At 43.1% G+C, this 25,634-nt stretch overlaps 1 protein-coding gene across 1 annotated transcript in view; it reads left to right on the forward strand.

Moving 5' to 3' along the window:
• The window catches only part of LOC311248290 (choline-phosphate cytidylyltransferase A-like), a 64,159-nt gene extending 38,772 nt beyond the window's left edge, over window positions 1–25,387 (forward strand). The window contains exons 6-7 of the mRNA XM_084339198.1: window positions 1,965–2,153; window positions 22,499–25,387. Coding sequence (XP_084195324.1) covers window positions 1,965–2,153; window positions 22,499–22,720 — 411 coding nt within the window. The 3' untranslated portion in view covers window positions 22,721–25,387. The remainder of the gene's footprint in view (window positions 1–1,964; window positions 2,154–22,498) is intronic.
• Window positions 25,388–25,634: the final 247 nt, after the last annotated feature.

Genomic DNA, 25,634 nt, shown 5'->3' on the forward strand with positions numbered 1-25,634 from the left:
TCACACCGCAAAGGTCAAGTGCCTTCATCCCTAAAAATACATTCCTGATACCGCAAGGCACATAAAGGAATTGTATAGCCATATAATTTACTGTGCTTGATATAAATATACTTATACTGTAAATCACATAGAAGAAGGCAGGAGTGCTGACTTGGGTTAGTGATCCTTCAAGTGCAAATAATCTTTGAGGGTGTTGTATTTGCACTTGTGAAGATTAAACGGATGGATTGTGTAACAAGTCAGCATTCCAGCCGCTTTTGCGTGTGGTACTGTGCAGGGTTTATTCGTTGATTTTCTCCTTTTTCACATAGAAAGACACAACCGCAGTAAGATTACATGGGGCATTGTGGGAAACATTACTTAGTCGAATGGATCCGGTTAATACAATTTATTAACTCAGAATTATCAATACATAGTCAGAGAATAGCTGGATGTCTCTCATCCAGGTTGCGTGTAGATTTTTACCAACCCACTTTCAGTTCTGCGTTCGGGTTCCGCGATCTGATTGGCCACTGACGTTTCTCTCAGCGCCAATCGCGTTATGCCTAGTTCTGCCTCTAACAGCCTGCTAGCTAGCTAACGCCTAGTTCTATCACTGGTTAAGCTTGGCGACTCTTTCGAAGTTGGTTAAGGTTTGGAATCAGGGCTGGTGGTCTATCGCCCTGCTCTAAAGACAAACTCTAACCTTAACCAACTTCGAAAGAGTCGCCAAGCTTAACCAGTGATAGAACTAGGCGTAACGCGATTGGTGCTGAGAGAAACGTCGGTGGCCAATCGGATCGCGGAACCCGAACGCAGAACTGAAAGTGGGTTGGTAAAAATCTACACGCATCCAGGTTACTAGCTAGGAGACCCGGAAGTAAGAGAACGAATCTCAGAGAGGGGGCTCCTTTATACCCAAGAGAAGGGAGGGGGGACAGCATAAAATGGGGGTTTGGGGAGAAGGAGGAGACACACATTTAGGGGGGAAGGGTGAAAGAGCTCAACTGAGGGAGAGGACAGTCTTATTCCTCCACAGCATCCATAGGGTATTCTAGGCCATATGCATGAAAAGCTTTGTCTTTATACTAATTGTATCTCAGGATAAAAATGTCTTGTTGATGGACTGAGGTAAATCTGTTATAGTCTGAGTTACTACTGCATACGGCACACTAGGTAGTGTCCAGCGTGAGCTTTCAAATACAGCCCATCCACCTGTGTGTACACATTAGTGTCTGTTATAGCACTGGACGGAACTCGTCATAATCTTGTTGTTCATAAACCTAACCCTTACCTAAAATAAGAGGTGAAATCTAGCCACCACCCTGTGGTACAGTATACACCTTATTAATATTAACTGGAACGCCCTACCCAAAGCTGTAAATGAATGTGAATCACTACCCACTTTCAAAAACACTCTCAAAGAACACCTACGGGAGACTGCAATTCGAAACTGGCCCCTACAAATGTCCTAACCCAGTAAATCACCAAGTAAATCACCAAGTATGGCTTTGTCAGTATTCCGATGTACAGTGTACAGTGTCCCCCACCCACCCCCTACCAACCCCCCCCCCCCCCCACCTCCAATGTACAGTCCCCCACCCAACCCCACCCCACCTACCCAACCTCCTCCAATGTACAGTTTCAACGTCAAATGTATATACACTCTTTTCTGGACACTTTTTGTATCACAAACGGTACTGTATTTGCAAATCTGGTAGGTCATAAATGTATAGATGTAGCAGTACTGTCTATCTGTATGTCGTGTGTGTCATATATGTTATGATGAATTGAAAATGGGGGACCCTGATGTAAACAAAACGAAAGTCTTTCTCTGGTCTGCATTCCCTTAACGATTGTATGTATTGAGCTGTACTGTACTGTACCCATTCTGCAATCTGTTAATAAACTTTTCAATCAATCAATCAAAAACTACACCACAGATTCTAAACTCTCCTCCACCTTTGCTGCCCCCTGTCTGTCAGGAGAAGAAGTACCACCTCCAGGAGCGTGTGGACAAGGTGAAGAGGAAGGTGCGTGATGTGGAGGAGAAGAGCAAAGAGTTTGTCCAGAAGGTGGAGGAGAAGAGCATCGATCTGATCCAGAAGTGGGAAGAGAAGTCCAGAGAGTTCATCGGCAACTTCCTTCAGATGTTCGGCCGAGAGGGAGCCCTGGTGAGAACAGCTGTGACTCTTGATTTGATCGTATCCACGGTAACAGTTGTTGGCACCTAATCTTCTCGACATGCTTGATTTGCTCTTTAGATCTTTTGAGAAACATCAGAAATGTATTTATTTACATATTTATTTATGGACTCAGCCAGCCCACATGGGCTTATAAGAGACCACACACAGTTGCAATAGTGAAACAGAAATGACTACACAAACATTTCATGAACATGTGTTCCTCTCCCAAGCCCTACAAATAAAAGCACCCCTCCTAAAAAGTATTTAATGATCAAAACATTTTTGTTATTATTATTATTATTATTATTATTATTATTATTATTATTATTATTATTATTATTATTATTATTATTATTATTATTATTATTATTATTATTATTATTATTATTATTATTATTATATTCCAATTATTTTATTTAGTTTTTTCAAATAGTATACAAACCATACAGTCACACATTGACAATACAAAAATGCTCACTGTACATTACAGACATCTACAAAATAAATGAACCGACAATACAATTAATTAAGATGTAACGATTAAAATAAAAGATACAATTAAGAGAGAAGAAAAAAACCTATGTTAGATAGGTTAGCTTTAACCACAATATAAGGGTATTTTACAACACTACTGTGGTGAAAATAGAGATATTATGATAATTCATTCATGTGAGGTTCTCCATGTAGTTGATAAAATGGAAGATGTCTATCATTTTCCTTTAGTGAGTAGGTTATTGGAGAAAACCCCCAAACGATGACTATCAAAATAAGTCCAGTGGGTTCAGATTTGAATAAAGGATGTCCAGACAATGTCTTTCTATTTTACAAAGCTTTGCTAAAACCTTTCATCTTTACATAGATCTCTTTTTTGTGTGTCAGGGACAATTAATTCAACATATTTGGCCATCTGCCAGCTTATATACCTAATGGGTACTATTATCAGGTTGACAGTTGTTACCTTAAAAGGACATTCATTTTGGTTTTCACCAAACTCTACCATCTTCCTGTTCTGCTTTGTGTCTGGGTTGTGTGGATGGAAGGTGTGGGGGGGGGGGGGTGGCATATTGAGCCTGCTGACTTTGTCTATGTGTGTGAGATAGTGTGTACAAGAGCGTGTGTATGTGAAATTATTTACTATCTTGTTTTGTTCCAAATCCTCCAAATACCTTAAGCACTCCCAAATGTCTTGACCATGTGTAAGAGAGTGTGTGTGTGTGTGTGTTGTGTGTGTGTGTGTGATTATTATATTTCCTATGCATAAGAGAAGCAACACGTTAATCAACCCTCTTCATTACCTCTGCCAGAGGTATGCAACTCTTCACCTCTGTGAGACACAATCCAACTGGCAATGGGAGATCTATCTATTCATTGCAACACATTATTTGGCAACGACTAGTAGGACGCCTGTAAGCTAGATGGAATGACTATGTGTAACATTAGAATTTGAGAGGTTTCCCAAAAGGCATATCTCGAGATCCATTGGGAAAGTAACTGGATAAAGCATCACAGACACAAAGGAAAGTGTCTACCCGACTAGTGTTAAAACCATGTAGCTTGGAAGGGGTGACATAAATCTGATGTAAACATTATTTTATTTAATTTTTTTATTTACAGCTAAGTGTCAGGAACTCTTTTCACATTTTCTTTTTCTTTTAGTATCATTAACCAGAACCTTAATCAACTACAGGTCCAGTCGTTTTGGTGGTGCACTCTCAGCACGCTCTCGGAGCATATCGGCGCACAACTACCTCCTCAGTGGTAGTGGATGCGCTGTTAGGTGAAACCGCCTTGTTATAATCCGCTTTCTTCGCTAATGGCTTAGCAGGTTTCTACTTAACCTGCATTCCTGGCAAAGGTGTTGCTTCAGGTAATGACTGGCTAGCACCTACCGCTCCAGGTGTGCCATTCAAACCAAAGTCTACTACACGATCCACTGTAGGGTAGATGTCCTCCATTTGGTCATCCTGACCATCGGGTGTCTCTGAAACAGACAACATGCAGTAGATGATCAATGTGGGCCGGGCATTGTCTCCCTCCATCCAACATCAGGTAGGTGACTGGTTCCAGTCACTTGTTCACCGTTCCTTTTGTCCACCTCTCCTTCCCTCTACGGAGGCTCTGGGTCAGGGCTGAGTCCCCCTTGGATAGATGCCTCAGTTTAGATGCGTCTCGGTCGTCGTAATGTTTTTGCTTTTGCTGTCCGTCTTCCACCACTTTAGCTAGATTTGCCTGAATCCTGGTCCTGAGGTTTTAGGAAAAAGTCAGATGGAGTGCATCCTGTAACATTGTGCGGTGGACTCCTGTACAATAACAGGAGGTTTGCCAGCTTGTGCTGCCACGTCAAAGACATTTTGGCTCTACTCATCCCACAGTGAAGCTTTCACCATTTGAACCACCCTCTCCCCGGCTCCATTTGAAGAAGGGTGGTAGGCCGGTACAAAGGTCTGCTTGGTGCCATTGCTATTCAGGAATGTCTTGTACTCCAGCGAGGGTAAATTGAGAACCATTGTCTGAGACTATTTCCTCAGGAATCCCGTAGGCAGCAAAGATGGTCCGCATTGGTCTTGGTGGCTGTGATTGTTGCCATGGGCATTACTTCAAGACACTTTGAATGACGACTAGCACTAAGAAGTGCTGTTGATCTTTCTCGTCAAGTCAATATGTAACCTCTGCCACACTCTTGCTGGCCACTGCCAGTTGTGTAGTGGTGCCACAGCTGGTAACCTTCTCACAGCTTTATATGCATCACATTGTTATACTGCACTTTCAATGTCATTTCCAGCTTGGGCCACCACATATAGCTCTGTGCTAAAGACTTCATCTTGCAACTTCCCGGGTGCCCTCTGTGTAGGTCAAATCGTGCAGCAGTCTTGTCCGGTGTGCTGGTGGGTGATTATGATTACTCTCAGCCCCCTTCAGTTCTACGTCTGAAGTAGGGCTTCAGTGTTTCATCCTGCATATATCGGCCATCCGTTTCGGGTTAGTCCCAGACGTACCTTGCATAGGACTGGGTATTTTGAGAGTGTCCTGTGCAATATCTCTTGCATGCACGGGTAGTTCATCCCACATAAAAAAATTAAAGATGCTGTTCTCCTCAGCTGTGTCTTATCCTTATATCTGCATCTGCATTTCCTGCTGATACTGTACTTGATGCTATAGTCATATGCCATCAATGTCATTGCGCGCACCTCTGCATCCATAATGCAGGGCTAACATGGCGATTGCCGACTTTGGTCCCAGCATGGCTAACAGGGGTTTGTGGTGAGTGACTGAACTTGCGGCCCTACATAAGGGGATGAGTCACTTGCATGTTTCAGGGGTTTTCAGGTGTCGTAGTGTACCACTGCTGAGCTCTACAATAACTGTTCCTTTGCAGTCTGGAATGCTGCATTGCACTCTGCTGTCCACTCCCTGTGGGCATCTTTTTTTAGAAGTCGGTGCAACGCCTGCAGCAAAGTTGACAGCCGACTCAGTACCTCCTCTTTTACCTTTCACCTGCTTTGATCTTACTACTTACTACTATTACTCATTGTTACCATTCTTGTATTCATTGTTGTTTCTTAATTGTCATTACCTGCAATGCCCCTGTATTGTTGTGTATTTGACAAATAAAGATCTTTAACTTGAACTCCTCTAGGTTCTCCTCTCTCATTCTGCTAATGACTAGGATGTCATCCTAGGAGGATCTGGTCCATGACATTCTGAAACATAGAGGGAGCACTGGATACCCCATATGAGAGTCTATGATAGACATAAAGTCCTTTATGAGTATTTTCTGTCACTTTTCAGTCTTTCTCCAATTCAAGCTGTTGGTAGGCATGTGAGAGATCTAGGAAAAGAGCATTACCGACCAGTGTTGAAAACACATCCTCTGTGTTTGGCAGGGGGTATGTCTCCTCCTCCACTCTAGTCCCCACAGATGTGTATTGACTTGTCTGCCTTGGGTACTACAACGATCGGAGCAGCCCATTCACTGTGGTCTTATCTTTGAGATACGCCTGCATTTTCCAGCTTTATCCGCTCTTTTTCTACCACTTCTTTGATCGCGCACAGCATGGGTCTTGCCTTCCGAAAGCATGTGTGATATTCGCCTTAAACTCACAAATAGTGCTGTGCTCCTCACCAAACGCTGCCTTGTGTCTCTGTAACACAGCCTCTACTCCTGCATCGACACTGCCCCCTGTTGGGGTAATGAAGAATATGCTTGCCCAACCAAGTTTGAATTTCTCCAACCTGTTGTGACCTCGGAGGCAGTGGCGTTGCGCAATATGTCGGGGCCCCCCCCGCAGGTCAGACCATGGGGCCCCGCCCACTGCCCTAAATCAATAATAAAGTGAGATGGGATAGATATCGCGGCCACTTAAACCATGTACTAAAAAATTTACGGATTAGATTCCAGTTCCAATGTAACCTGTAGGCTACTCGTACTGGTTATGGCGAATAAAACGTTATATTCTTCTAACCTGTCTCTGCGGCTGTAGCGTGGCTGGGGGCCTGGCTGGGCTGTCTGTCTGCCTGGACTCGACGCAGAGCTGACCGGGGGGTTGATAGCGGTGGACGCGGCCGGCCTGGGTGGGGAGCTTACTGCCGATGCATCTTCAGTAACGTTAGAGTCAGTCTACCTTTGCTGCATGCCTGCTGGAACAATGATGTTATTTTTTGTAGCTTTGCCGTCTCCTGTTCGGCTTTCGCTCTCATCTTGTTTTTCTGAGCACCGCTTGGATATTTGCGCTTCATTTTTACCGGCGCTTCCCGCTGTGTTTTGAACGCTGCCCTGCCTGCCAATGAACATTAGTTATCAGCCTAGCCCTATCGCAGGTGAGCAAATAGTTATAACATAGCAGGGAGGGGGGGGCGAGATGCATCCAGCTGCAGCCCCGCAGAACCATACTGGGCTCCTACACTGCGCCCTGTTTCCGCGCGTTACGAAATCTAACGCGCGGACCAGTGGGGGCGGGGCCCCCTAAGCTCCGGGGCCCCCCCGCACCGCGGGGGGTGCGGGGGCCTCCGCTACGCCACTGCTCGGAGGGCCGGTCTGTCTCCTTTTACAATCACCACGGGTAACTCTGCACTCTGTTCCTCATATTTGGCATTCAAAGTCACTTGGCCCATTAAGGGAATGTTTTCCCCTGAAAAGTTCAACAGCCACATTTAGCTTTCCTCAAGTAGCAAGTGAGAGAGTTTCCTTGCACACTATTTCATCCCTGCCAATTTTTGGTTTTACAGGCCCGAGCTCTGTGTCCCACCTCTGAACACTTCTCTCTCTGTTCTAAGCCGGCACACCTATGCTGCATTGTTCCCACCACATCGGTAACATGGTCGGTGCATTTCCGTCCTAGTTTTCTGCTGTCTGGAATTGTCTGCAACTGGCTCGCTTTTCCAAGCACCCTGGCTTACTTTTGCTCTGTCTATTCTGTTTACAGTTGCAGTTCCTTTCATCTTGCATGCAAAGTCCAGAGTATTTTTCGATGACATTTCCGAGGACTTTTAAAGGTAAGCTTCAGTGCTTCATTTAAACGTGTACTGAATTCAGTGTGTGGAAAGTTGTTTTAAGGCAACCATGTAAACCGGCACTGTCTCGTTCTCTAATTGGTTTCTTTTTTTGAATCAAAACCCTTCAGCTACTAGTGGTTTGGACTAGCTGCTAGATGTCCCACTTAACCCCGTAAGTGATACATCCATTGCTCCAGTTTCTCCAGGTACATTCTTCCCATGCCGATGCCAGGTTTTTCCGATTTTATGATGCCCTGTCATTGTTGTTTACTTTATTATTTTTTTCACATTCACTGTCATGCATTAGCTTTGATCATTTCTTCTTGCTAGCAGTTAGCTTGTAGAACAATTTTGGCCAGCACTAATACCAGCCATAATACCAGCACTAATACCATTTTATTAGTTTTTAGTTTTTTCGTCCAAAACACCTAAGCAATGCATTCATTGTAGCCTATGCACCTGCAAGAAATAACTGCTGTGCGTGTATGCGTGCATGTGTGTGCATATGTGTATGTGAGTGTGTGTGTGTGTGCCCTGCAGAGATGGGGACTTGACCTATGTGTGTGTGGTAATGTAGAACTTGCCAACCAGTCTCCCTTGCTGTGCACAGAAACATGATACCGGTACATACTGTACATGTTATTCCTATGGTCCAAGACAGTACAAATATTAGTGAAAACAAACCACTCTTTCCCTAATCAAAAAGATTTGTGATGTCATCAAGTATAAAGTGTGGAGCTGCTCCATAGCCAATGAACTGGGAAACGCTTTTTAGGTGACACTAAGAGCCTCTAGGGAATGTTGGGAGTGTACATGTGCATTTTCTGTAGTTTTCTGTACTATAGAATAGGGATGTGATAATGTGTCGACTAAATTACTTTCAATATGTTCTCTGTGTCGACACTAATAGTAGTACAAATATATGTTTAGTTTATTTTGTAATGGCCTATTCAATATAGGGATGATGGAGGTTGCTGTTTCACTTGTTACTGCTAGGTGTTCCCCAATAATAAGGAATGGAAAAGCCTGTACCTTGAGGATTGAAGATTGCGCTGCATACATGAGAACGGTATGCATCGTCCATCGGTCAATGAGCGGATAGAAATTTGACAGAAGGTATTACTGTCCGTTGGTTTATTTTTTTATTAAATCCTAACGCAATCGTGCCTTTGCAGAAACAACTTTGCAGAGTTGGATCCGTCGGTTCGCCCTCTCCAAACCTTTCTGTCCATCAAAATTGTCACAAATCTGTCCAACAACTGGATACTCCTCATTGAAAATGAATTAAAAAACGGACGTAGATTGCCAGACTCAACAAATCAATGTTATACAGAACACAGAGAGGGGACATCTATCTCCGCTCCTTGCAGTTGTGGTGCTGAAAGGATGGCGCAGACACGGTCTGTTGGAATGACTGTGAAATGTGGAGAAAGCAAATCCATATCTGATATAGGAAAATAAAAAGGCCCATCTGGGAAGATAATTACATTTACCGGTAGATACATTTTGTGGTGAATTAGAAAGAAGAATATAATTTTATTGTTGTGTACACAAGGCAATTTAAATGTGTTTGTGTTTTGTCCCCCACACATGCATTTCAAGTTTCTTTATTAGTTGTCATACAGAAGTACAGAATACTTTTATACAAAATGCTTCTTTCTGTTACGCTCCAGAGACTGTGCTAGACAAAAATAGATAAGTATAAAATAAAATAAGTATAGCAAGTAAAAAATAGAAGTAACGTACGTAGACACAAGTGTTCAGTATGTACATATGTACAATTTTCAATGCAGAGTAGAAGTAACTGAGTTACCATACTATACAATATACTAATATACTATATAGTGCAAAGCAGAAATGGGATGAGGTACAATTTACAGTAAGGTGTAATGAGGTATGGGTTGTAGTTAGGGCTGCAACGATTAGTCGACATAATCGACGACGTCGATTATAAAAAATCGTCGACGAGAAATTGTTGCGTCGATTAGTCATAAAAAAAAACGATTTAATTTTTTTTTTTTTTTTGTGCACTACCTATCTTTGTGAGAGTGGCTTCTCAGGGTTCCAGACAACATCATAACATGATGATCCCATAGCAAATTTTGGACATTGAAAACATTGTTCCCCTGCAGGAGATGATGATCAGACTAGACACAATACATTACACACGCACTCCTCTCACTCACACACAGCGATCAGAGTAAGACACACACATACACACTCCTCTCACTCACACACAGCGATCAGAGTAAGACACACACACATACACACTCCTCTCACTCACACACAGCGATCAGAGTAAGACACACACACATTCACACTCCTCTCTCTCACACACAGCGATCAGAGTAAGACACACACACATTCACACTCCTCTCACTCACACACAGCGATTAGAGTAAGACACACACACATACACAAATTACACAGTACACACCTCTCACTCACACAGCGATCAGAGTAAGACACACACACAAATTACACAGTACACACACTCCTCTCACTCACACAGCGATCAGAGTAAGACACACACACATACACACACACACAGACTCCTCTCACACACAGCAAACAAAAGTTATTTAAAGTACACTTCCACTTTAATTTGTATTATTTAATTTATTTATCTTGTTATGAGTGATTGCTGTATTGTTCTTCAAATACATTTTCATTTAAAGTGGCTTAAAGATCCAAATTCAAATGTTTCATGAGTCATTATTTAAATTTGCTATGGGATCATCATGTTATGATGTTGTTGTTTGGTCCTGACAAGAGTCTCAAAGTCTGGGGTGATGGTAGACAAGCAACTCTGAGGTCATGCTCAATGTCCAATCTGTTCCTCTGCTCTGTCTTCAGCTGGACCAGAGCTGAGAAGCCACTTTCACAAAGATAGGTAATTAAAAAAAAAATAAATAAAAAAAAAATATATATATATATATACTATTTTTTTGTTGTTGTTGTTTACATTGGTTTTCGATTAGTCGACTAATCGAAAAAATAATCGGCAGATTAGTCGACTACCAAATTAGTCATTAGTTGCAGCCCTAGTTGTAGTGCAAATTCTTTACCAATAAATATAAAGTGTGTTTAGGTGTTCTAAAGTGTGTAAAGTGGGTGCTGCAGTGAGTTGTTTGTTTAAAGTGAGTGTGTGGATGTGTGTGCTGTGAGTGCATTTGATGGTTGTTACATAGTGTTATTGTTCGTTGAGAATCCTGATGGCCTGGGGATAGAAGCTTCTTCTGAGTCTTTCTGTGCTTGCCATGAGACTCCGGTATCGCTTGCCTGACCGCAGCAGTTCAAAGAGGCAGTTGTTTGGGTGGCTGGAGTCTTTGATAATTCTCTTAGCCTTACCCATGCACCGCTTGTTGTAAATGTTTTGGAGAGGGGGAAGCCCCCCTCCAATTGTGCGTTCGGCTGAACGGGCCACTCTCTGTAGTCTGCTACAGTCTTGTGCGGAGCTATTCCCAAACCAGGCGGTTATATTGCCACTAGTCAGGATGCTCTCTATTGTGCATGAGTAGCAGTTGTTAAGGATCTTCTGACTGACTTGGAACTTCCTTAGGCGCCTGAGGAAGTAGAGGCGTTGCCGTGCCTTCTTCACAACACTGTCAATGTGTGTGGTCCATGTCAAGTACCTGGCGGAAAAAAATCTAATCTACGAATTCCAATCTGGCTTCAGAACGTCCCACTCCACTGACGCATGCCTCCTCTATTTGAACGACCACATCAAACAAGAGGTGGACGCGGGCAAATACTGCGGCATGGTCATGCTGGACCTACAAAAGGCCTTCGACACTCACTCCATTCTGATTGACAAGCTAAAAGCAATTGGTTTTGATAGCTTCTCAGTGAGCTGGATGCAATCCTACCTGGAGGGGAGAGAACAGATGGTAGCGGTAACGGTACTCTATCCCCCCCCCTCACAGTGAGCTGTGGTGTTCCACAAGGAAGCATACTAGGACCGCTACTCTTCCTAATTTATGCAAATGACATGTCGTCAGCCTGTGACTGCAACTTGTTCCTGTTTGCGGACGACTCAGCCCTGCTGGTCTCTGACAAGAACAAGTTGCAGGTTGAAAAAACCCTCAGCTCGGAACTAGGCAGAATCTGCATATGGCTCGCTGATAACAAACTATCATTACACATGGGCAAAACAGAGTCCATTCTCTTCGGTTCAAATAACAAACTCAGCAAGACCGACGGCTTCTCAGTTGCAGTGGGTGACAATATTGTCACAAGGAAAGACGAAATTACCTACCTGGGTTCCATCCTAGAGGCAAATCTTTCCTGTGACAAAATGGCATCCAATGTAATAAAAAAAAGTCAACCAACGAACTAGATTCTTGTACCGGATCTCCTCTCTGGTAAACAAGAATACCCTGAAGACTCTGGCAGGAGCACTCATTCAAGGGTACTACAACTATGCGTGCACCTCATGGTACCAAAGCACCTCAAAGGCGCTTAAAACAAAATTACAAACATCACAAAACAAACTGGTCAGACTACTACTTGACCTTACCCCCAGAACCCACCTCACCCCTGCCCACTTTGACAACCTAGGATGGCTTAGAGTAGACGACAGAGTACAGCAACTTGCAATGGGCCTGGTCTACAAGATACACTATATGACTAAGGTACCCATGTACATGTCAAAATACTTCCCAAAGGTCAGTGAATACCACAACCACTACACCAGAGGAAGCTCAACAAATCATGTTAAACCCAGATTCGGCTCAAACAAGGGACTAAATACGTTTCGCAATTATGCCACATCAATGTGGAACTCCCTAACCAAAGCTGTAAAGGAATGTGAATCCCTACCCACATTCAAAACCGCTCTTAAAGAGCACCTACGGGAGGCTGCAATTCGAAACTGGCCACCGTAAATGCCCAAAACCCCCACCACCTCCTAATAGACAGTCTCCTCCCCACCGCATGTATATATTCCCTCCCCGCCGTATGTATATCTCTCTCCCACCCACCCACCCCCTCCTAATGTACAGTCCCCTCCCCATCATATGTATATACTCTGTCAGGATCTAGGGGTAACAGTACTGTATATTTGAATACCATTTATGTCACAAATGTATCCGTACTAAATACCTATATGTCCCTATGCCATAAATGTCATGTATGTTGTGTATGTCATAAATGTCTATATGAATTGAAAATGGGGGACCCTGATGGAAACAAGACCAATGTCTTTCTCAGATCTGCATCCCCTTAACAATGGACCTGTCTCAAAACCCTGCCCCTTTTCTTGATCCTCCAATCACAGCTGTCGCTTACCTCTGACCTCTGAAGTCAGAGGTAACCGACAGCTGTGATTGGAGGATCAAGAAAAGGGGCAGGGTTTGAGACAGGTCTATTGTGTGTATTGAGCCGTACTGTATTGTACCCATTCTGCAATCTGTTAAATAAAGTTTTCATTCATTCATTCATTCATTCATTCAAGTCCTCGGATATGTGGACTCCGAGGTACTTGAAACTGTTCACTCTCTCAACCGGTGCCCCGTCGATGCTGAGGGGGCTGTAGTCCCTGACCCCCGACCTCCTGAAGTCCACAATCATCTCTTTTGTTTTGCTGACGTTCAGGGAGAGGCAGTTCTCCTGACACCACTGCGACAGATTCTCTACCTCTTCCAGGTAGGCCCTCTCGTCGTTGGCAGAGATCAGGCCCACCACTACTGTGTCATCAGCAAATTTGATGATTGTGTTGTTGTTCCGCTGTGCCACACAGTCATGTGTGTACAGGGAGTAGAGGAGGGGATTCAGAACACAGCCCTGGGGGGCCCCTATGTTGAGCGTGATGGATGAGGAGGTGCAGTTGCCTGCTCTTACCACCTGGGGTCTACCCGTCAGGAAGTCCAAGACCCACTGGCAGAGGTCATAGTTCAAGCCCAGGTCCCTGAGCTTGGCTATGAGTTTGGAGGGGACTATGGTATTGAATGCTGAGCTGTAGTCGATGATCAGCATTTCCACATAGTTCCCCTGCCTCTTGTCCAGGTGTGATGCTGCTGTGTGCAGCACATGGGCTATGGCGTCCTCCGTGGACCTGTTGGGGCGATATGCAAATAGCAGGGGGGCCAGGTTGATGGGGAGGGAGGAACAGATGTAGCCCTTCACTAGCTTCTCAAAGCACTTCATGGCTATGGAGGTGAGAGCTACAGGGCCGTAGTCGTTGAGGCAAGCGCGCATAGATTTTTTGGGTACAGGGATAATGGTGGACTTCTTCAGACAGGAGGGGATGACGGCCTGTTCTAAGGACAGGTCGTTAAATATGTCAGTGAATACCGGGGCCAGTTGGTCGGCACAGACTTTTAGGACGCGGCCGGGGATGCCGTCCGGTCCTGCTGCCTTCCTGATATTCACTTTCTTAAAGGTCCTCCTCACCTCATGTTCTGTTATCCTGAACACTGAATCTCCATCAGCAGCGCCCCCCCCCCCCCCTCCATTGCAGTGGTTTGTAGGCTGGTGTTGTTATTCACAGCCTCAAACCTTGCATAGAAGGTATTGAGATCATTTGCTAAGGAGATGTCACTGTTCAGTTTGAGGGAGGTGCCTTTGTAATCTGTCATCGTTCTGAGGCCCTGCCACATACCTCTAGAGTCAGCCTGTTCAAACTGAAGTTTAACTTTATCCCTGTAACGCCGTTTTGCCTCTATTACTGCTCTCCTGACGTTGTATCTCAACACCTTGTGGTCATTCATGTTGCCTGTCACAAGCCCGACGTTGTAGGCTGAGGTGCGCACTTTCAGAGCCTCACGGACGGATTTATCTACCCAGGGCTTTTGATTTGGGTAATACAGACAAAGTCAAGCACCGTTTCAGTGTATTCGTTAACATTGGCTGTGTTATCACGGAACACACTCCAGTCTGTGCATTCAAGTGCAGCCTGGAGTGTCTCCTCTGACGCCACAGTCCAACGCTTAACCTCTCGCGATACTACCGGCGAGCGCTTGAGACTTTGTTTATACTTTGGCAAAAGAAAGATTGCGGCATGGTCATCAGAGGGGTCAGAGTGCAGGGTCGCGTGCAGTGTCGCCTTTTGGCCTATTTACCTCTAGGCCGTCCTCCCTCAAACAAACATTCTGTGGGTCAACAAAATAAGTCTCCCATGTGTTGTCTATGGAACAGCTCCAGAGTATAACTGATTACATCACAAGTTTGAGTCTTCTTCTGGTTTCTGGCTTTATGAGGGAGTAGCTCATATTCACTAATATTGATTGAACTTTCCTGGGCCATGGAAATAACATATTTTAACTTTACTTTTAACGTTGCAGTAATAGCATATTTAGTCTATGAAGAACAAATGTGGGCTACATGCTATATAGACCGTCTCAGAGGCCTAGTCCACACGGACACATGTATTTTTTAAACCATAGCCTTTTCTATGCTTAGGATCTTCCTAAACCTTCTTAAAAAATGTATTCATTGTATTCGCATGGACAGGTGAAACCGGAGATGATGGAAAACGCTGACATCATTACTAATGGCCCCGTCCACATGTATATGGATATTTTGAAAACATAGTATTTTCTATCCGATCAGGACCATGGAGAGCTCCCTGCAGCCTCAAACAGAGTTTTAGGTCATGCCATCAGGTCATTTCATGAGTGTTTTTGATTTTCTTTTTTTAAAGGAGGAAGTAAAACCTGTTGTAAAAAATATGTGTACTTTGTGTCTGACACTGGATGGATTACAAATATATTGACAGAATCCTCTCGCTCCACAGATTCATTTGCATTGGTAGCCATTTGATTTATAGTGGTGCCCGATGGTGAATTCATCATATAGAAAGTTACTGGTGAAACTGATCATGGATTTCAATCGGTATACCTTTTATTTTATATCTTTTGAGAACCATTAATAGAGAGGGTAAATATGGGTAAAGAAATGTGCTGCTCAATTATTAACTTTGTAAAGGTTGTGATCATAGAGGATTTAGGTAGTAATCATATTGTATTGAATAAGACCAGTCCTACTGGATAAGACAAATCATACATCGTAGCCTTCATATCAAAACAAGTGGTTTGGTAGGCTATCAAGGTAGGCTACAATGGAATAACTTTTAAAAGCAAAGTTGTCTTTTTTATATTGTAGTGCAGTATGTTTAATGTAATCTTATTGATACCTTCATGTAGATTGAAGATTAAACAAGTTAGTCTTAACGGCGTAGGTGGCAGGCAATTAATGTAATGAAGCAGCGGACATTAAATAAGCTTGCTAGCTGCCATATTCCTTTGACACGCAAACAGAAATAGGAAAACATTAGCAGAAAGCTAATCGTGATCAGTTAATCTTTGCTGATCAATATTTCACTTAGCCGTCATGATGTCATCTGAATGCCGTGCTGATGATTCCGTGCACTGTATGGTTTGTGAAAGTTATGTACAAGACAGCATGTAGCCTAAATACAGAGTAGCAAACATTTACTGATGACAATGCTAATTGTGATTAGCGTTCATCTACTTCTGTTCTCTAAGTGGATATGGCAAAGCTGCTGTGTGTTGCTGGTGAATGTAGCTTAGTTTATGGTACTGTATACAAAACCTTCATCCCATTTATTTCCATGAATGGAATTAACTCTTGTTGTGGTTTGATAGCCAGCTCAGCTGGCTCAGCAAGGTGGCCTGCTGGCTGGCTGGGCTAGCTGTTTCAGCATGTGACATTGTGAACGTGAAATCGTGAAATCATCTACTTTTCAGTGTGTGATGTCAGTGAAATCATCAGCTCTGATTGGTCTACTTTTGTGGGGACAGACAGACTTACGTGCACATAGACCAACACTGTTCTAGGCGGCTTCCGGCCCTTCGGGCCAAACAGATTTCTGAAATAGCTAAATTAGAGAAAAGTGCATTCCCTAGAAATAACCACATTGCACATATTTCCAGTCTGATGCACACTAGATTAAACACTTATTTTTTTTGATGAGAGTTGACAGACTCATGACTTGAGACTTGTTGACGGTAACAGGGTTGATGTTTATTGGCAGCCATTATTAGTCATGTGGTAAAGGTCATGACACCACATGATGTGCAAATGTTGTTATATTTAAGTTTACATTTTCAAACGAATAACTTTTTTGTGTTTACAGGGTTGACACAATGAGCTTGTCCCCCTCTGTCAGACATTACATAACTCACAGAAAATTTAAAGAAGATGACACTTCACTTCACCATCAACTTTATAAAAGGCACATCATTTCACTTACTGGTAATCTCGACTTTTGGAACAGTCCATTATCTCTGAAGGGCTGTTTTCATTCAAAAGTAACATGGTTGACAACAACTCAGCACCTTCTTGAGATCACGTGTACAAAAAATCTAAGCAAATTAATAAAGGGAAGATGATTCAACAGAAGGTATTGTAGATCCAGATGGTACTGAATTCTGACATCCGGACACATGCAATATTAAATATGATTATAGAATATCAGGCCTATAAATGACCTTATCTATGGATCGGGCCAAATCTCCCCTTTCCAATGGCAAGAGTTCAATCTGGATTTAGTATCACCAGGCGTGATTCACAATCCGTGAATGAAATCTACTGTAAGTACAGTTTTTTATAATGTAAACTTCTCCGCCATTTTTCATCAGATTGCAATGCCATTTTTTGCTAGACGTTCACAGAAAGGTAGAGAAACAAACTGCCTTCTGTTTCATGGCAATAACATTCAGGTTTGTGGGATATGATCCCCAAAAATAAGAGAAACAAAAAAGTCAATCTAGAAGTCAGATGATTGACAGGGGCTGGCATGAGCTGGGAAGTGTGTTATATATATATTTTTTTAAAGCCCATCAAATGCCCTGGGTCTCTTCTCTCAAAAGACTACACTCAAGTTAGGTATGAAAAGCATAATTTGCTCAGAGTCCAGAGACAGTTGTGGTTCGGTCTGGACTGGAGTCCGGACTTTGAGAATGCCTGTGCTAGACCTATAGTATAATACTGCCAGCTGCTATAACAAAACCAAAAACTATCTGTATCAGCCGATATGGCTCATAGACGATCGGTATCTGTGACAAAAAAACGTGATCGGGGCATCCCTAGAAAATATACACCTTGACTGCTGTTTTTACAGGGTTAGGGTCTTTACTCTTGGCTACATTTGGGGGGGGGGGGGGATGCAACATTAATTCATACATTACATTCTGTAGAGATGGATTTACATTTACATTTAGTCATTTAGCTGACGTTTTTATCCAAAGCGACTTACAAGTTCTGTATGACAAGTCATCAGGAAGGGCACAACTCTATCAGCTGAGTAACAATGTTCATCAAAGTGTTGCGTGTTACAGTGTAGGTTCGTTTATTAGGACAAGTGAATGACAGTAAGGTTAGTTAGGGTTAGATTTATTCTTTTATTATTTCTTTTTAGATAGTGGTTGAAGAAGTGCGTCTTTAGTTGACGGCGAAAGATTGGACGGGTTTCGGCTGTCCTAACTGGGGTGGGTAGTTCATTCCACCATTGTGGGGCAAGGACTGAGAATAGGCGACTTCTCTTTGATGACCCTCCCGGAGCTTGGATAGGAGTAGGTCTGAGGCGGCCAGAAGATGTAGAGCGTAGGGGTCTTGAGGGTGTGTAGTTGGAGACCATTGACCGGAGGTAGGCGGGAGCGGTTCCCTTTGCCACACGGTATGCTAGGTCGAGGGCCTTGAAGCGGATTCGTGCAGCAATTGGGAGCCAGTGCAGGTCCCTAAGAAGTGGGGTGACATGGGCCGACTTCGGTAGGTTTGAGATCAGGCGGGCCGCTGCGTTCTGAATGAGTTGAATAGGCTTAGTGGCAGTGGCCGGGAGGCCAGCGAGCAGTGCGTTGCAGTAGTCGAGGCGGGAGATGACTGTTGATTGGACGAGGAGTTGGGTGGCTTCTTTTGCCATCAAGGGGCGGATCCTTCTGACGTTGCTCAGGAGGAATCTGCAGGTTCTGGTTGTTGCTGCGATGTGAGCAGAGAAGTTCAACTGGTCGTCGAGGACAACACCAAGGTTCTTGGCGGTCGGGGACGCGGTCACAGCTGCATTCTCGACTGTGATGGAAAGGTCGGTCAGGGGGGAGGATTTGGCCGGCAGGTGGAGCAATTCTGTTTTGGTTCAGTTTGAGGTGGTTGGTCGTCATCCAGGCGGAGATGTCGGACAGACAGGCCGAGATCCGCTCAGAGACGTGGATATCTGAGGGAGGGAAGGAGAGGAAGAGTTGAGTATCATCGGCATAACAATGATACGGGAAGCCATGAGACGTGATAATGTTACCCAGTGATTTAGTGTAGAGGGAGAAGAGAAGGGGTCCTAGGACCGAGCCCTGGGGGACACCCGTCTGCAGGGGGCGGGTGGCCGACAGGGTCCCTCTCCATGACACTTGGTAGGAGCGGTCATTGAGGTATGATGTCAGCCATGTCAGCGCAGAGCCAGCCACTCCCATTCCTGCGAGGGCCGCGAGGAGGATCTGATGGTTGACTGTGTCGAAGGCTGCAGATGGATCTAGGAGAATCAGGACAGAGGAGAGGCCTTTCGCTTTTGCTAAGTGAAGTGCCTCTGTGACCGCAATGAGGGCCGTTTCTGTGGAGTGGCCAGTCCGGAAGCCAGACTGATTAGGGTCTAGGAGGTCATTCTGTAAGAGATAAGCAGTAAGTTGGTTGGATACAGCACGTTCAAGTTTTTTAGAAAGAAAGGAGAGAAGAGAGACAGGTCGATAGTTGCCTATGACGGTGGGGTTCAGGTTTTTACCTTGTGAGCGACGTGACTCTGGCTTGTTTTAGGGAGGTGGGGACCACCCCCGAGTTGAGTGAGGAGTTGATGGTTGCAGTTAGGAATGGGAAGGATCCGACTACATGCCAGCTGGACCAGCTACCCTCCCCACTCCTCCAGACCATAGCACCAGACATCCTTCAAGGATGTCTGGTGCTATGGTCTGGAGGAGTGGGGAGGGTAGCTGGTCCAGCTGGCATGTAGTCGGACGGTTTGACGTTACCAGTGTCAGGGTCTCGGCTTCTGTAATGGGAGAGAAAGATGACAGAGTGAAGGATGAGGTTCTCGATTCAGTATTTGGAATGGGGGGTTTATGGCGTGATGTCATTGTCGGTCCGGTACCGGACAGCTCAGGCTTAAGAGGTTAAAAGTCTGGGATAGAGTCAGATCAATCCTACAAATAGACAAATATAGTGTATAATAGTGTTAAAAGAAATCAACAGAGATCCAGATTTGATCCCAAACTAAAATAATTAGACTTTTCAAAATATGGGCTCAAAAGGATTTACAGATATTTGGTAAATGTATTAATGATAAAGGAATTGTGTCTTTTGAAGAGCTACAACAAAAGTATGATTTAGCACATTCCCATTTTTATCGATATCTTCAAATTAGAAGCTATATGATCATATAGGAATAAACACAATAAAACAATATATGAACTCTTGTAAAGTTATTGCTGAAATATTCTGATTATGTAAAACATCAAATTGCTACTAAATGGTAAATGTTGTTAGTGTCTTGCTCAAGGACACTTCAACACGCTGCCCAGGAGAAGCGGGAATCGAACCGGGAACCTTACGATTACCAGAGTACCGCTACTATGTATACTATTTTAGAAAATGGTGACAAACAAGAAGAGATAAGAACATAAATAAAGTGGGAGGAGGAAATTAATATACAAATATCGGATGAGTGGCAAGAAATTACCGTAGTACAGGGTGGCATCTCACTTTTGGAGAGAATATACATGGAAGATACAGATGTGATATTTTATAACACTAGTTCTACAAGCTAAATATACCTCATCTCTATCTTCAAAATGCAGGCGGGAATGTGGAGAACATTTTTGCCATATCTTCTAGTCATGTCCTGGGTTAAAAGTATTCTGGGATGAAGTCTACAAGGAAATGCCAAGAGAAATGGTAAATAAAATATTTGTTGAGAATTCTGAGATTAACTGCCTTGAAATGAATAACAAAGAATTGGATTCAAAGCCCACAAATGCTAAAATGGAATGGAGAGAATTATTCGAGAAAAATAAATGTAATTAACACATACAATGAGGGGTGATGTAGTTTTATTTGAAAAAAAGATGGACTATATGGTTGAATTTTGTAAATAATATACATTTAATTTTTTTTTAATGAATGAATGAATGAAAAAGTTTATTTTTGAACATGTATTCTTCATATTCCTTCACACAAATCACGGTATCTAGCTCCGTCAAACAGACCAATCATAACAACAAAAAATTTTAAGAAATGTAAAAACAATTAAAAAAAAAAACATTCAAAATTAAATTAGATTTGCATATTAGATTTAGATATGCATATTAGATTTGGAAGCGCAGTGTAGCTTTTCTTGAGTTTGGTTGTAAAGTCCTGTTCTTGGAGAGTAGGACTTTGGTGCTATACCCATTGTTCTTATCTCACCACCACTCAAGATACAGGCTTGTTTTACTTTAAAATTGTATTATTTGCTCCTGTGAATTGTTATTCTTATCAGGAGCTCTGTTGGAACTGGAGGGTGGTTTTGGATGTACAGTAGAGAAAGGAGAGGACATTTCTATTATAATATTTCTATTTAAAAGCTGCATATGGCACCTTCAATATACAGTATGTTCTACTCTATGTTTTATGCTTAATTGTCTATTCATATACTTCAACATCTATTTACTTTCATGATAATGATAATTATACCCAAAGGCTGAGCTTACAGAAGTTTAGGGTAGCACTCTTTATTTTTTTATTTAAATGTTTTTTGTCTTTTCAGTGTGTAGATACATGTATATGTTGGTAGGGATGTTGGTGTGTATAGGCTGGTGTATCTGTATGTACTGGTGTAAAGGGAGAGGGAGAAACTAAAATCTGGGGGGGAAAAGTAGTCAATACATTGTTGCAATATATATTATGTTCTGTTGAATGAAAACAAAGTATTAAATAGTCTGGGTTGGGCTTTGACATGGTCCTGATCCAGACGACTATACGAACTAGAGTAGAGGTGAGGAGGAGAGGAGAGACCGTCTTGAAGTCTAACCAACGCTACTGTCGCCGTCGACTAAAGACGCACTTCTTCAACCATTATCTGATTTTTTATTTTTAAATTTAAAGAAAATCTAACCCTAACTAACCTTACTGTCATGCACTTGTCCTAATAAACTAACCTACACTGTAGCACTCAACACTTTGATGAACATTGTTACTCAGCTGATAGAGTTGTGCCCTACCTGATGACTTGTCGTACAGAACTTGTAAGTCGCTTTGGATAAAAGCGTCAGCTAAATGACTAAATGTAAATGAAAATGTGAACAGGCCAGACTCTGAGGCAGGGGGACTTGCATGGGAAGCACAAGCGGACTGGATCTGTGCTTCTGTGCTTCATGTCACAGGAGCGTAACAGGCTTCATCAATCACCTTGTTACACTAGGATCACTGCAAACATCGATGGCTACATTAAAAGAAAATATGCATTGCCGATATAGGTATGCATTTTTTGGAGTGCATAGCTGTCAAAATGCCTCCTCCATTACTGTACATATAGACACGACTACCGGTAACTACAGATGCTAAATGTGCTTGTTATTAAACCTGTGATAACATGGTAAAATAACAAACTGAGCAGAGCAAAAAAATCGGGGAGGCAACATTTGTCAACCAGTTTAACAAAAACGTGTTCCCTCTTTCACTCTCTTCCTCCTTCCCTCTCTCTTCCTCTCTCCCTACCTCCACCTGTCTCCATCTCTCCCCTCCTTAATTCTCCTCTCCTTCTCCTTCCCTCCCTGCCTCTCTCCTTCCTTCCTTCTCTCTGCCACTCCATCTCTCTCCTTTTCCCTCCCTCCCTCTCTCTACCCCCCGCTCTCTCTCCTCTACAGAAGCACATGTTGAAGGAGGGAAAAGGTCGTATGCTGCAGGCCATCAGCCCCAGACACAGCCCCAGCAGCAGCCCTACCCGCGAGGAGCGCTCCCCGTCGCCCACCTTCCGCCTCCCCTTCTTCAACAAGGCCTCCCCGCCCCCCTCCCCTCGGGCCCACCACAGCGCTGCCCGTGGGCACCCCATCAGTGAGGATGACGACGATGAAGATGATGACGTTTAGAATCTGTGATTGTTCTCCAGTACCCTGGCGGGCGCACGCGGGCGGTCCTCTGAATCCATTAGCCGAGCCGTTGGAGGAAGAGGTTTATCCACAAACAACGGCGTCCTCCTAATCGCAAGCCTCCACCTGTTTTCTTTTGGTTGTTGTTTGTTTTGGCTTGTATCTATATTAAACACTGCTTCATGATCACACTGGGTGTGGTCAGCGTCACGATCACACTGGCTTTTCCCAGTGAGTTCTAGTCCATTTTGACCATTCACTGTAACAGCAGCCCGTTTTGCAGCAAACAGGTTTCACGCACAGATAATTATTATTATTATTATTTTTAATGTTCTGTTCTTTTTTATTTATTTGAATCAAGGTCAGTTTTAAAAAGAAATCACTGCGGTTGACCTCTCACCACTATGTGTCCATTTTGATTATTTGTGGGAGTTATTCACTGGCTCATAGTAATATTTGTAGGTGTTGTATAGAGGCTTTGCATAGACCGTTTGTGTGGTTCACATGGCTGCCCTGTAACCATTGGTAACCACTTTCACAAGAAAACGTCTAATGTCTGTGCAGTGGTAGAGCAGGTAAAACATTAGAAAAGTATGATATTACTGTTGTACTGCGACTGGTTTACAAGATTCAGTAATAAACGCCAGGTGATATTTTTGTTGATATATCTTATATAAACCATTGCAAGCGTTGTTTTGCACATAGCAACCGTTGAAAATGGACATTTCAAACATTATTATGCAAAGCCTCTATTCATTGTTCACTTCTCTCTATGGATTGTTGTCGAAGGCATAACCTCCAGATTATTATGAAGATGAATGGGTTGTTTTATCCTACATGGGTGGTGTCTGCCATATATGACAATACAATGCGAACCTGTGATTGTCCTGACCTGATACTATCTGAATTGTCCTGATGTGCTCCATGCAAGGTTAAACAAACAAACTAAGAACTATTTACTGTAACTAACTACTGTAGTATCTCACCCAGGTCAGGTAGCAGTACAGTCTAAATGTGTGTTTTACCATGGCTTGTTTGTCTTTTGTCTCTGGGAAGAGAAAGACTGCTGTGGGTTTAGAAAATGAAACATGTTGGATGCACTGTTCAGTTTCTCCTGAAGGGGGCGCTTAGTTCTTCAGGGACACACTTGATACGGTGGTGGAGATCGGCTGATACCAAGCCTAAGCAGTAGGGTATTCCCAAGACTCTAACACCAAGAGTGTAAAACGTGTTGTGCAACGACCCCAAGCGAATGATCATTCTAAAGCAATACTGTACATACTGGGGAACAGAGTCTCTTCATTTTACACCTTAATAAACCCTTAGAATAACCTTATGATTGAGGTAAATTAAGTAGAGTTGTGCATGGACTAAGTAAAGGTACAGTAAGGCAAAACCCATGACTTTTTAATTAAACTCCTTTATTTATCCTGACATTACTGATTAAGGTGTTTAACCCCTGGCTGAGATGAGGCATGTTTAAGAGGTCTGCAATGTTTTAATCACCCTTATTAAGGGGTGTGTGCATAGCTGAAGGCATTTTAAGGGATGATTGTCCCCTAGTGTCAGTAAAAGTAATTGATTGACTCTGTATTGACTGATCAGAAGCAGTATTGGCAGTGGTGGTATATAAGTGCACCCATCTCTCCTGCCTTCTACTCATCTTCTGTTTGTTTAAGTTTTTACAACAAAACCACAATTGCTTACTACTACATGACTAATGTGAAACCACCATTACTTTCATATCACCTTTGTTTTACAACCAAGATAACTAGTAGTCATAGGAGAGGGCGGCATAAAAATCGACTGATCGACTAACAAAGCCCAAACCTAACTATTAATCGAGGGGGCAGATCTACTCCCCATAGATCAGTAGTAGAAACTGTTCATGGTCAAAATTGGAAAGAAAATGTAGTACATATTTATGTATAGATGGTCTCACTGGAGTTTTGTTGCTAGGGACTGTATTAGCAAACATTGCAACAGGGTGCTTTTAGAATGTTATCGTTGTCAAGAAACCGTCTATATGGTAAGTGAATATGGGCAACTATGTGTCCTTATCTGCAAGTGGATACTCAGAAATCTCTAGAGCAACCTTGAGTCTTTATATTAACACCATTTTCCCCGTCACCCTTTTTCCAAGGCTTTGGTTACACTGGTCACTTTTCAATGTGATTTTTGAGATTTGTTCATATAGATCTGTTGTCATGACGGTGCATTGATGCATGTCGTCCACACGTCACCGGTCCAAGATGCCCGTGTACGTGTCTCCCGTGGCTGGATTTCTTCTTACCTTTTCCTGCCCTTCCTCTCCATCTCTTACATACAGTATGTTGCTTATATTATGCTCATAATGGCTGGATTTGCATCCACACTACAGTATGTCGGATTTCCGATCACAATGTGAACCCGATGATCTCTGGATGCAGTCTGGCTCATGTTATCACAATGTGACTGAATATCTGTGGCTGTCCAGAGTGACTGGACAGTTGATGCATCCAGGGTGTGACCGGATGATGAAAGTGTCATTGGATGAAGTGCAGCCGGGGCATATGGGTTATTACAACGCGGTCTCGTCAGAAAACCCAAATAAAGCACTAATGTACCACAAGAGTAAAGGTACATAATCTACGTTATGTTATAGCCATAGGTAATATATTTACTAAAAAGTCCAAAACTATGATCACGGTGGCGGGAAAGTGCTCTCACCCTGATACATACACAGCAATACTCACCCTGTTACAAGTGTTGCATACACAGCAATACTATGATTATGGTTACAGTTAAGGTTCGCTTAACGGTTATGGTTTAGATATGAAGTTAGAGTTTGGGTGAAAAATGTGTCTCTGTAGTCTTGAGGTAAAGACACTTGTCTCCCCGGCAGGGGGAACTCAAAGGTTTTCAGGAAACTTAG

Source organism: Notolepis coatsorum, assembly GCF_963971535.1.
Source record: "Notolepis coatsorum genome assembly, contig: SCAFFOLD_870, whole genome shotgun sequence".
Classification (NCBI taxonomy): Eukaryota; Metazoa; Chordata; class Actinopteri; order Aulopiformes; family Paralepididae; genus Notolepis; species Notolepis coatsorum.